This window comes from Necator americanus, chromosome II (assembly GCF_031761385.1).
Source record: "Necator americanus strain Aroian chromosome II, whole genome shotgun sequence".
Lineage (NCBI taxonomy): Eukaryota > Metazoa > Nematoda > Chromadorea > Rhabditida > Ancylostomatidae > Necator > Necator americanus.
In genome coordinates, this window is record NC_087372.1 from 33,422,877 (window position 1) to 33,436,871 (window position 13,995).

At 39.5% G+C, this 13,995-nt stretch overlaps 1 protein-coding gene across 1 annotated transcript; it reads left to right on the top strand.

The window, feature by feature from the left end:
• Window positions 1–5,832: 5,832 nt before the first annotated feature.
• RB195_020293 (uncharacterized protein) lies at window positions 5,833–6,340 on the top strand (the record flags this gene model as incomplete). Its single annotated transcript, XM_013440528.2, has 3 exons — window positions 5,833–5,872; window positions 5,932–6,040; window positions 6,139–6,340. 3 exons carry the CDS (start codon window positions 5,833–5,835, stop codon window positions 6,338–6,340), a joined length of 351 nt encoding a protein of 116 aa, XP_013295982.2.
• Window positions 6,341–13,995: the final 7,655 nt, after the last annotated feature.

Here is a 13,995-nt window from a genome sequence, read left to right on the forward strand (position 1 = left end):
TTCGAAATGGCTCTGTTAATGAACCGTGAGTCGTAGTCCCACGAGTATGGGTTGCCGGAACTATTGGTGAAAATAAACTCTTCTGGCAAATAAGGAGGTCGTTGATGGTACGAATTCCACAGTGTTTCTTCTCACTCTTTCATTCCGAACGCTATACTACAATACAACCTATTCCGTCTTGATTAGTCTTGGACTTACTAATTGTAATCCACCATATATCTCCGCCTTTGTGACTAAGATCAGCAGACCGCAGCTGAATCACTTCGCTGACTCTCGGAAACGCTAGCAATGCAAGTAAAATCATCCCTGTTCCCTTGCCAGCCATGGCAGACTGTTCAACGGCTCATCCGACTACTTTTCCACATCTTCTCGTGTTGATTTCGCCCTGTGGCGGACCGGTGGTTTCTTTTTCTTCTCTGTGCGTTCTCTGTGTTATTTTTCATAGTCGATTTTCAGTAAAAGGTTAATGAAGTGTGTCAAATGGTAGCTCAATGTTCTGTCCTTTCTTTATTGATAGTTATTGCAAATGCAAAATCAAAATCAAGCGATTCTCTTCCGAATGTATGTGAAGGCGAGCTTGCTTTTAAGACCGGAGAGCTTACAGGGAATATAATAAAATGTTTAATCTGAGGAATCCTATCATTACCGTCTCTCAATAATGGGCATTGTTCCGATCTCGGAACACGACAATTGATAATCTGTAATGTTTGTTGCCATAATATCCCCTCCTTGCCGACCATATGGCAAGGGGCGGCGGGCTTGTATGTTATAATGTTGCTTTTGTACTAACCGAAGCAGGCCGGCAATTTATTCTGTGCTCTTAGTTTCATTACTTCCTTTTGATAAACATTACACTGAACCACCGTTTTCTTTCTTGGGTGTAAAATCCCAAATTATTGTGAGTCAACACACTTTTGATCAACATCCGCGGTCTTCCAAACATTTCCTACTCGTCTACGCCCACCCAACTACAAGCTCTACCTCCTCTCCTCAACTCAAATAAATATTGGATTCGACATCCTCTGGGAAAGAATAATCAGAAAACTTCATGATATTACGACACTTTTTCCTACTTAATGCATAGATCTACTTCTTTTGTGTCGCCGGAGTGTTCCGATCTCGGAACACGACAATTGCTAATCTGTATGTTGATGTTATGTTGATTGTTGATGATTGATGTTTGATGTATGTTATAATGTTGCTTTTGAACTAGCCGTAGCAGGCCGGCAGTTTATTCTTATTTCTTGGCACTCTTAGTTTCGTTACATCTATTTAATAAACATTACCACTGAACCACCGTTTTTTCTTGGGTATAAAATTCCAAATTATCGTGAGCTATCCAACTCACGCGCACAGGCAGAACAAATGTGAGGTCCACATTGGATATCCTAATATACACCTTCTCTTATTTGCTTTGGCAGACAACAAAGCGTGAACGATAAGAAAAGAAGGAGGAACCCACTAGCCAAGAGAAACTGTCCACCATCCTTGGTCCTGTGGGAGAAGGCATCATGAGCCACTGCTGCATGGTTTCGTCTTTGAAAATAGATCTTTTACATTTTCTACTAGCTGTACTAGCGAACATGTCTACTGTGCTCTTTTTCCCATACTCTTTGTAGTTCTTCAAAAATTTCGTGTCTTACACCAATGTGTCTTGCGCCAATCATCAAGATCAATCTCTCTAGAAGATTCGTCTGCCTCTATGTTGAACTCTCGTTAAATGCAAAGAAATCCTATTCATGCTCAAATTATCGGAAAGATTTCGAATAAGTTTAGCAAGAATCTGAAGGTCCAGTTTGGTGCAATTTTTAGTTAGTACAACGATGCCTGCCTGATTGTCACAGTGCCAGACAACTTCCTGACCGAACAAGTAATCTGAAAACGCCTCTAGCCCTAATAAAATAGCGAAAAGTTCCTTAGCCGACTGGACTGGACGAGCCAATCAGTTCTTTTGGGAATTAATCGAAGAGGTGATTTTGTCATGGTTGCCTAAGAATAAAACAGAACCGAGTCCTAATTCAGAAGCATCAGAAAATCCCCTAATCGCATTGAGTACGTTTCCCGATAATGACAATGAAAAGCCTTGGACTTCTTTATCAATGCTTAACCAATCTAAGATCTCAGCTCATTCTTCTTGGTCTAGTGTCCATCTATACGTTGGAGCTGTTCCTACTTGTTCTTTTCTTGCTATATACTTGACCACTGCTTTCCACACTCTTCTTTTCTCTAAAGGAATAACTAAATGCATAGAAGCCAATGTTTCTTGCCATTTTATTCGATCTAACATTGACGTTCCAAATTGTTTGTACAGAAGCCTAGACACCATTTTACAATTTTTTTTAACCTTTTTTTCTTGTGAAATATTTAAAGAAAACAATTCGAAATCTACCGCGTGCCCTAACCAATTAAACTTCTCGAACGGATCCATGCACATTTTTTTCGGCCGTTAGGAAGCCGGGATTATCAAGGTCTAATGACCTGAACGCACTCTTTGCTCGTGGTGCAGAATCTTCCCGAATCAGTTCATCGTCAAGGGAGATGCGAATACTGATCCCTTGGGATAGGGATTTAGCTAATAAAGGCTGCATTAGTTTTGTAAACATCATTGGCGCAGTCGATTGACCAGAAGGCAATAAAGAAGTATCTTTCTCTCCATTTAAAACCTGAAAACTTCGTCGATTTTGGGTGGATCTTTACGCGGTGGTAACCTAAGTGAAGATCGAAATTGACCATAAAACCGCACTCGGGTAACACAGGAAGAACATTTTCTATATCCTCGAATTCGACTTTTTTCTTTTCCGGGCTTCTATTCAATGATGAAAAATATAGAATCAAATGCAACTTTTTCTCTTTTTACTTTTTACTTTTTAGCTACCGTAAGGGGATTCACTTTTATGGAGTGTCTGAAGTGAGTGTTTATCTTAACGATCACACCCGATGCCAGCAGCTTTTCAATTTCATCACCTACAAACTTTTCACCTGCTGTAGAGAAATTTTCTCTCAGACATATTAGCGTGGGAGGCTGAATACGTCTAAGGTATAAACCATTCAGATGAACCTTGCGAATGAAAGAAGAAAGATGAGAGATAGGGACATCCTAGATTGAAATTTCTCGTGTATACGACCAGCTATGAAGCTGTGAACTAACCTCCACCGTTTTCGTGGCCCAGCTGACCTCCATAGTACTGTGTGGGCGTCTGGTATGCAAAAGGATGCCGGGTTTTTTCAGTAGCGGATGCCAATGCCGCTCCTCAAGGGACCTCCTCAAGGAAGGGCTGGCTGCATGTAGCGTTCCTACTCTTCCGTACGGCATTGTGTGATACAGTGGGATTTTATCTGAGCAGGAACATGATAGAAATCAAGTATTCCATGCACTAAAGATCTTTTCAAAGGATAAACACAGCTTCTTTCTTTTTCTTTTCCATTAAGAATGCGGCGAAAATAGGATTAGTGGTCTGCATGCTTTCAGCCTCCGCATCTTGATCATAGAAATCGAATACTTCCGAATCTGTGTCGGGTATAGTGAGGACTTCGTTCCTTTGCGTCAGTAAGGTAATAGCCCGGCTTAGATTGCCTCTTACCTCAAAATCCTCGGGAGCAAAATCCGTAAGAGAAGACAGAATCCTCAGAATGCTAGAGTTGAAATCGGTTTGCAGAGCCAAGCCTGGTTGGTGAAATTCGGCTTTGTCACTCGCGTCGGAGTGTTAGTCGACGACAGCAATATAACAGGAGGTGGCTCTACAGTTTGGCGTGGTTGATTCAGCAGTTCTTCTAGTTCTTCACGTGCCTTCCCTCTCTTCCCCTTCCACTCACAATTCTCCTGCAATAAATGTGTGCTATTCAGCAAGAGAGATGAAAATAGAAATATGTGCGGTGCAAGGAAAGATGAGGTTGATTTGATTTTAATAATGTTGCGCGGATAACTCAAAGAGATGAGAATATGGAAAATGCATGGGGGTTCCAAAGAGTAAGTCATTCACGTTTTTCGTTCTCCTTACTCTGAGCGCGTCGGAGGTGAAAGCGCGGTGAGAGCGCTGACGGCGAATTCAGATCAATAACGGTCTCAACTAACGGTTTGGCTATTCTAATTATATAATTATAATTCTACTATATAGCAGGGTCAAAACGACGTGAAGCACGGTGCAGTTGCGTAAGCGGTTGCGGTGGAGCGTAGCTGTTGGGATCGAGTGGGGACCCTTGGTAGCAGCACTCATCGCTGCAGTTCGCGATCGTCCCACGTCCGTTCGGAACGCAATCGCTTACGCAGCTGCACTGTGGTTCTTACTGCCTTGATACGACTGTAAGCTTCGCAACTGATACAATAGGAAGGGGAATGCGTATGTTCATAATTTCATCATAAAGACAAGTGCCACCTGTCTAGACAGTAATTTCATCATAAATAAAATGAATGTGGTCTAGACAGAAGCGCAAACAGATTTTGGTTTTGGGCGGAATTTCTGCAGGGAAGCAATCAATTTAAAAGTGACGTCTGCTTACGAGGAACTGCATGATTCGGATCAACTAACTTCAAGATTGTGTTATGATTGAGAATAATGCTATGCAATTTTAGCATGTCATCTGTGCCAGCGTTGTTTCTAGTTAACAACTTTTTTACATGGCTTTTCTATTATTTCCCCTATCATATTGGGTTAATATGATTACATAGTCATCGAAGCGAAGTCCTTTCCCATTAGTTTTACCGTTCCTTTCGCCTTAAGAAGCTACTAAAGTCTTTGCTTATAGGAATTTCATTTTTTCTTCCTATTTTTTTGCACACGATTTTCATTTTTTCTAGTCATAGCGCAAAAAAAAAACAAGTCCATTAACTTAAAAATTCCTCTTGTTTTTAGGGGATCTCAAAGAGTTCACTATAGGGGGATTGAATCGCAGGGATTTCTGGCCTTATTTTTGTGTAGTTGTGCATATTTGACCTTTTCTTGGACATTCTTGGACAGGTTTTTGGATTTCGGTTTGGTTCAGATTACAGCAAACACTAATTATCCACAATTACACAAAACAGTACAACGGAAATTTAACCATCACAAGCTAAGAGATATCATGGTACCAAAAAAAAAACCATAGAACTAACGGAAAAGAACAACGTTATCCTATAAACACAATAAAAAGGAAAAGGGATAAAGTCACTGGTGTATCAATCCACTTAGGATGCGCCAACGCGTTTTGGTGGAATTCGTAATCGTTGAGGTTTTGGAACGTGTGTTGGCCTATACAATGACTTGCGGGGGCCAACCGGTGATCAAGTCAGTGTTTTTATCCTCTCGGACAAGCCTGATACCAATTTATCGATCCCGCAGGGATAAAAGGCGCAACGGACCTCTAACCGACTGCGCCACACCCGCCCCATAAACACAATATAACGATAAAAACAATAACAACAATAACACAATCTAACAATAACACAATATAAACACAATATAACACAAAAAATGATGAAAAAAACACAAAGAAAAGAGTTCAGAGGAGTTTCGGGTTTTGTTAGGGAAACTCTGGACCCTTTCACCGACGATGTGCTGCGTCATGTTATAGTAGATTTTTGCACCGACTGTAGGTTTACATCTCTAAGTCGCTTGACATACTAACTTTTGATGAGCTACTGGAAACCATGCAAGATCTGATTTGAAAAGAAACCCATGCAACTGTTTAATGGAAGCAGTAGAGTTTTTCTTCTACAGTCGTATTTTGCAGGATCTTCTGACAGCTGTATTTATTACATGACGCAAAAGTAAACAGTGAAGAGAATGTACCGTACAAATCTCTTCTATAAAAGGCTAGACAGAAGAACTGCTATTAAAAATCTCATCAGTCTCAGCAATGAAAGTTCTGCTATTCCTTCTGATCAGCCTTGTTGCCGGTAAGATAACTTAACAATGTCTCTTCTTCACCTGTTCTCTTGAATTTTACGCTGTTAAGGAAACAGAAGAGACAAGGAATATGAGGAAGATGAGAAGGATAAGAAGGACCAGAACCTCTTCTGTCTTATGCCTCCTGATCCAGGATTCTGTAGAGCAATTCTAAGACGGTGAGTGAATTACCCGCATGTCTTATTTTTTCCGGAGACAAAGACGAGTGCAACACAAATCTCCTTGTTTCGAAGTTCTTGTAAAAATTTTCTTCTAGATGGGCGTGGAATCCGGTGGAAGAAAAGTGCGAAAGATTCGACTACGGTGGTTGTGGTGGAAATCGCAACAATTTTAAAACACAAAAGGAATGCCTGTATGAGTGTTGGAACAAGTTTGTCCCCAAGGACCAACGCAAAAAGCCAATACGCAAAGTAAAGGACCAAGGGAAAGGCAATAAAACTACACATCCGAATAGCTAGATATATATATGTTATGATATATATGCTCATTTATAAAGCTTTTGAGATTAAAAAATAAAATGGTTTTCTTTAGTTGTTTTCTATTTCCTTTTAATTGGAAGCATTCAATTGATGCGAAGGATGCAAAAACCAATCATGCCGATCATCTTGGTGTTGTGAATCCTTAGAGACGGTTGCTTGATGATCCCTCATGTCTATTTTACGTGGGCAGATAATTTTCAATATTCTGCTTTGAAACCGTTATAGTTTCGAGTAATAAAATTATAAACATCTAATAGTGTTGGAATTGCCGATTGTGAGATTTCAATACAAATATTTCAATACGATTCCGATGTTAAGTTGGCAATGCTGAAGCGATCTTCCCCTCACGTTATTTCATGACTTACTTTACTTAATCGGCGGGCGGAAGTTGCAGAATAAGGCGGCTTCTTCGCATCTTCGCCGGGGTGTGTCATCCTGAAAAATATCCGAGCCCATCCTGTTCGATCTTCAGTTAGAGTTCGCATAGAATACCCATCCGTCGCTATTCCATAGGCACCGGAATTTTACTGAAATTCGACTGAACTGCCTGTCAACGCCGAGTGTCCTCAGGTTCACCACCTCCGTCTAGAACTTTCTTTTACGACTAGGAAAGCTTTTCAAGTTAGGATCTGGAATCTTCAGGACAACGTGAAGAAGATGATCAGATGGTCTTGTTCAAGTTGTCCTAAAGATGATTCTAGATTTTAACGTTATTTCGTATTTCTGAAAAAATGACACTGACAGGGAAAATATGTAGAATTACAGTTACGAAAGTTCTCCTACGTACCTTTGACGGGTGACGTGGGCACAGCGTATCAAGAGTGACGCCGCGTTTTGAATGAAGTTTGAAAACTTACAGAAGAGAAGCGCCGAGTTATTGTTTAACCAAAAAAAAAATATAAAGACGGATTGATTTTGATGATGTACGGATGAAGCAGCAGAGAAAACATTTGATGGAGTTTCTTGTGGAGTAGAGGATAATGAATGATTATTTACATTTTAAAGCGCTATAGAAAATTAACCTATCTACATAAAGGATAAAAGGATTAAGTGTTTGCCGTTAATCAATTCGCTTCGGATGCGCTCCCACGTTCACTTCACTTCAGAATCGTTTGAGGTTAACGAACGTGTAACTGGCCTATATAATGACTTGCGGGGGTAGCCGATGGGTCGAGTCAGTGTTTTTATCCTCCCAGACGAGTCTGGTACCAATTTATCGACCCCAGAGGGTTGAAAGGCTTGGTGAGCACTGGGGCGGATTCGAACCTCCGATCGATCGTGCAGGAAGAGGAACCTCCTATCGACTGCGCTACACCAAATCCATCTACATAGGAGGAAAAACTGAATATAATTCCAAAAAGAACATGAAGTAACATTTTATTTATTGAGTTTTTAAAAGTGCCGTGACATGCTTATGAGCGCGACGGTTAGGCGATTTTTGGATGAATCTTTTCCATATTTTCTTTTTCCATATTTATTTATTTATTTTCTAACGATGCAAGATCTGTCAGTTGATTTTCTTTTCATTTCTATTGAATTTAGTTGTCTGAAGGTTTGAAATCTACTGCGAGAATGGTGTTTCAATTAGAGACACCTTCCGGTCATAAAATACGAAGACGATCTGATTTAATGATCTAACTTTGAGTTTAGTTTTTTTTCACTTGCTAGCTTTTGAGGATTTAGTTTCTGCTCCAGTTTTTGTGTGGATGTACATGATCGGGATCTTCCGTTGCTGTAATACCAAGAAAACCATTTTTCGCTAGTGCCGAAGTTTTTTTTTTCTGAATTCAGAACATTCCATCAAATAATTGTTTTCTTTAGTAGAGCCGTACAAGAGGTTGTTATAGTCCTTTATTCGTGGCTAACGTTTGGGAAATATCGCCTTCTTTCGAGCCTGAAAGGGGTGAAATCGAACGTGACTAATCCGATCAAACGCCTTATCCGCCCAACAAAGAAAGTCCTACGTTAACCGTTGGGCCTCATAGCTACCAGTGGAAGAAAACATTATTTTGGCGCGCGAACCTAGCATTGCGGCGCGCAAGGCTCTGGAGGCTTTTTGGATCCACTCCAAGAGTCCAAAAATGAATCGCAAGGAGGAATGCCTCTCCATTACGTGGGAACTCGCGCCTTATTTAAGGCTGATATTTGATTGCGCTAGTCACCTCACATCAGGTATCTAGCAGTGGCAGGATAGTCAGCTGATCCTAAGGTACGATGTTTTCTTCCACTGGTATCTATGAGGCCCAACGGTTAACGTAGGACTTTCTTTGTTGGGCGGATAAGGCGTTTGATCGGATTAGTCACGTTCGATTTCACCCCTTTCAGGCTCTGAAGAAGGCGATATTGCCGAAGCGTTAGCCACGAATAAAGTACTATAACAACCTCGTGTACGGCTCTACTAAAGAAAACAATTATTGAAGCACTAACATGCCGAGGTTTGTCGAAAGTCGCACATGGAGATTCCATCAAATACTTCAGTTTGAAAGAATTGTATTTCTGAATCAGTTTCTCTGCAACCTTGCATAGTTAGTGTTCTTACAGGGCCAAAGTTTGAGATTCTACTATGATTCAGACTACAACCAAGGTTAAATATCCACAAAGTGTGCACGGAATGTTTGTTTGGAGCGCAAACCCCAATACTCATCAGTCGTGGTGGGTACTGAAAAAGATTAACCGACCGAAAGGGACTTACCCCAACCTCCACTCCACTATAAGTAATGTGTCCATAGCAACGCTAGCAGATATGAGAGATCTTTATGGCTCATCCTGTATTTATCGCAAGCTATTTGTGTTCTGGACTAATGATCACTAGCAATTTCTTTCCCCGAGGATAATCGGATCAGACCAGTGCGCAATTTTTTTCAGTTTTAGTGGTTAAGTCGTCTTTAGGCTGCTGGAGCGGGAACTTTCTTTCAAAAAAAAGTGGTAGTGAATTCATTGTGCGACGAATAACGACGAGTTTTTGCTTTGACATAAGCAAACAGTTCCTAAGCCGGTTAGGAATGGAGTAATATTTTTAGTCCATCGTTTTGTGCTGGATTGGCTGCGCGAAATCGCCGTTTTTTTTCTTTCCGATATTTTCCTCTTTTTCTTCCTTCCTTGCATTTAAAAACCATACCACTTTGAATAATATTGCTGTTTCCTTCGTTAGCACGTTCAACGAATTACAGTGTGAATAATGGGAAAAATATTGGGGCATTGAGCTCATCATATAGGTGCAAATTAAATCTATTACTGCTAGAGGATGAATTTCTTATTTTTCAACAATGGATTTTTATCGACTACCCAAAGTTTAAGACATTATTTGTTCACACTAGCCTCAACTACATGCGCACGTCGCCACGATGGGCGAAGCGCCCGAGGACAATACACGAAGTGTACCACCTCAGATTCATGAGATGATGCCGGATTAAACGGATCTCCAACAATCTTCAAGTGCTCTCTAGTTGGAACTTCGGCATTGACCTGACCTTTCGACAACTTTGTATTGATTTACTGGTGGCTTGAAAATGGCTCGAGGTCATTGATACAATGCGGATACCATCAAACTCTTCCTCTCTCTTTGTGAAGAATCGATATCGTTCCAGGTTTACACGCAAGGACACGAAGCAGGAAAACAAACTGACTGCTCGCACCGACCGGCGGGGGTGGTGAGCCTATTAGTATTCATAATCCCCTGTATTCATAATCTGCGACCCGGTGTAGGTACACTCCATCTAAAATCCAAATCACGCCAGATTCGTGGTGTGATGACCCTGAGTATTGGTGTCTGGATAGCGTTAAGAAACTGCATGTGGGACAATCTTATAATTAGCAGAGTGTTACGAACGGCATAAAGTCAATGGTAATTGATGAGAATTCATTTTTTAAATTCAAGAATATATTCCTGAAAACCTTTGGAATAGTATTCTATGGTCCTGTGTTTCCAACGATGCAACTTATAACAATCAACAGAACGGAGGTCCTCCTTAACGCATCTGCTAAGGTAGGTGAGCATCTCGTAGTTATTTGAGCCATATTCACTAGGTTGTCCTACTTGGACGATGATGGGGTTGCTCGCGTACTACTGCGTAAAAAGTTGCCATCGACTGACTACTCGCACCTACTAGCGGGAGTAGTGAGCCTATTAGTATTCATAATCCCCTGTATTCATAGTCTGCAGCACCCGGAATATGAGCGTGATCACTATCGTTTTTGTGAAATACACTCTTAACTCCTTTTGTTCGTGTAAAGAATCAAAAATATTCATTTACGTAATCTTCGTTTGATATTATATAGTTCTCGATTTCTGCTATTTTGTATAAGGTGTGCACCGTCCGTATCGCGTTTATTACCATGGGCAGATTGAATCCATTTTTTTTAAATCTAAAATTTGATCTAAACTTCATTTCGACTATCTGCAGACAGAAGTTGCAATTTCTAATTAATTTGACTTCTCTCTACTGAAGCGTGAAATCATCTATGCAATTTTTGGAATAGTATTCTATGATCCTATGTTTCCAACGATGCAACTTATAACAATCAACAGAACGGAGGTCCTCCTTAACGCATCTATATTTCACTGGAATTTTTTCTTCTGCAAGTTCTATCTCATGTATTCTTGTTCATATGGAAGTGAATGGTGCATTTAAGTGAGGGTGAGGTGGAGGGAGAGGTTTCGATGCAGTGCACGATTGATTACGAAGACAACTTTTTTGCTTTGTTTTTGCTTATTTTCCAATAGAAGACAAGTAAATAAAACTTACAAATAAAGGATAAAAGATAAGGTGCACAGCTTTGACCATTCGCTAGGTGGATGCGGCTAAGGACCTCTCGTCGTCCCTTCAGAATCGTTTGAGGTTTACGAACGTGTGTCTACCCTATATAAGGACTTGCGGAGACTAGGCGATGTGTGAAGTCAATGTTTTTATCCTCCCAGATAAGTGTGGTACCAATTTATCGACCCCGAAGAGATGAAGGGCTTGGTTGGCTCAAGGGCGGTCTCGAACAATCGACCGATCAAGCAGTCGCAGCGGAACCTCTTATTGGGTTACTCCCGCGAATGATACATAAATACATAATACATAATACATATTTGTAAAAAAAGTGGAATAATTTACAAGAACGTCCAAAACCAAGGAGAAGTTCTGGAGAACAGCGAGGAGAGCTTATTAAATGTGAGAAGGAGAGAAAAAGGGAAAGAAATGGGGAGAAGTTCCAGAATAGAAACAACGATAGTTTCGTACAATGACACGGAGACTACAAAGGAAAAGCAAGGATGTAGCGGCACATACTCGCTTCGTATCTCTTGAATAAGTGGCGAATTTAAAGTGACGCAACATTTTGAACAAAAGAAATGTCTCGGAAAAAAAGGTGACTCTTTGACCACTCTTCTGCACCGCAGATTTACCGTTAGATCTTCTTTTTGAAAATACCTTTAAAAAATGCAAAATAAATTGGTAGACGCGTATGGCTGAAACAAGAGAATGGCGTTCCGAATAAAATACTAGAAAAAATTCAAATAATCAACTATTAAAATCGAGATTAGAAATACATGAGTGGAAAGAAACATCAGGGTTTACTCGCTCAGTTACGTGATCAAAAACTCTGGAATAGAACTCTGATCAATTTTGATTTAAAATCCATCTAAAATAACTGCAAACATCTAAGATCATTGTTCTGTTCTGTGTTGCACGTTCAGTTCTGTCCTTGTCATTGATCGAGTTCGAAGGTCGTTCGTTTTTTTTTGTCTAGGACACAAGTTTTTCCTGAAATTTCCTGTATTTTGTATGTGTTACACCAATCTACTGCGTTCATGAGTTTTTCTCCTCATTTATCACAATGACACAGATTTGGGAACTGGGAAATATTGTAAGATTATTGATACGAGGCGAATACACATTCTTGGAAAAATTAGAAATCACCTCATTTCTATGGGATCTATGGGATTCATCCTTCAAAAAAAGCAGAGGAAATCTAAAATTTCCATTAAAATGTGTTAAAAAATGTTTTTCAATGTACTCAATAAATCCAAGGTAATACTTTTTAATACACAGAATAGGTCTTAGTGCTCGAAATTCTTGCAAAAATTGAATATTATTTCATTTCTATAGGATCTGTGGGATCCAACCTTCGAAAAAAACGAAAGAAGTCAAAAATTTCCATTAAAAAAAAGTGTTGAATTACGTCTTTTAAGCTGTTTATTGAACCCATGATAATATTCTTCGAACACCCAGAACAACTACTGCCTTAGAAATACTCGAAAAATCTCGGAAGGGGTAAATATTCCTGAAAGCTTACCAATGTTCTGCTTTGATTTTCATAGAGAAAAATTCATTCTATTTTTCTGAATCAAAACTAATTGTCACGTTCCTAATAGTATTGAAATGTGCTCAGGATTGCATATGGAAAGACTGAAAAAAAATTTCTAATGTGTAAATATTTCTTGAGTGCTCAGCTCCTTCCATGAAAATGAGTTGAATGAGGAGAACCTCTGCACTTCCTCCGTTCTCTTCCCCTTATCTCGTAACAACTGAACAAACCACAAATCCAACAGAATTAGGTCAAGCTGCGCAATTAACTTTTAAATTGTTCGATTTTTTTTCCCGAATGTTACTTGTGTCATTAGACAAGGAAGAATTAGTGAGAAGTTTATCCTTGAAAAATCCACTAAAGTGCATCGCTCATTTTTTTAAAGCATCGAAGAATTTTTTTTTCGATGCCTTTCCATTAATCAATATATAGGTCATGGAAATTTGCTGTCATTTCATATCATTCATGCATTTTTTCTTAACGTTACAGTCATCGGCTGTAGATGCACAGTCGTACGAGGAAGAACACTAAGAAATGAACTGCCTGATCCAATATTTTTGCCTTTTGTCTTTTTTCTGCCGTAAATTGTGAAATCCGTTAAAAAAATACATTTGAAAAATAAAGAATCATTGGGTCAGACAGGAACGAAGTGGTAAATATCAAATATATTTTCTTTGTTTTGCTTTTCTGGATTTAGCATCGGCGAATTTTCTTCCACATAGGTCCAGTTCCTTGTAGCAGTGACGGGAATAACCGACAAGAAATAAGCTATAGAAATAAGATAAGGAAAAATGAAAAATGTGAGGAATTTTCAAGCATTGTCGATATTATCAAATACTTCCATACATTGTAGAAATCCACTAAGAAGTCATGTAAAGATCCTAAACATTTAGAAGAAAACAGAACTTGATGTGTGAAGGAGTTTCTGCACCAATTTCTTGGCACCATTCCAAATTAATGGCCTTCTGAAAACGATACTGTAAAAACACCAGAATTCAGGATTCTCTTACGCTCATGTTAATTGCTATGCGGTTTCTGTATCCGGGAGAAAGTCCCAGAAACAACATTAGTCCTACATGGATTGTTCAAACAAAACAGAAATCGAACAAGAAAAACCTTCAATTTGTCGTGTTCTTCAAGAATTCTAATTTTTTCCTATTTATTTATTTTTTTTTTGATTTTTGAGGATGGGAAAGATTTTTCTCTTCTTCAAAAATTAACCGATAACGATGCGACAATGACACTTAAAGAGCAGATCGGGGAACACAATAGCACTTGTGTTCGAGAAAAAAAACGTCGTTGCACAGACAAATGATCCTAGAAATGAATGAAAACCAGTACCA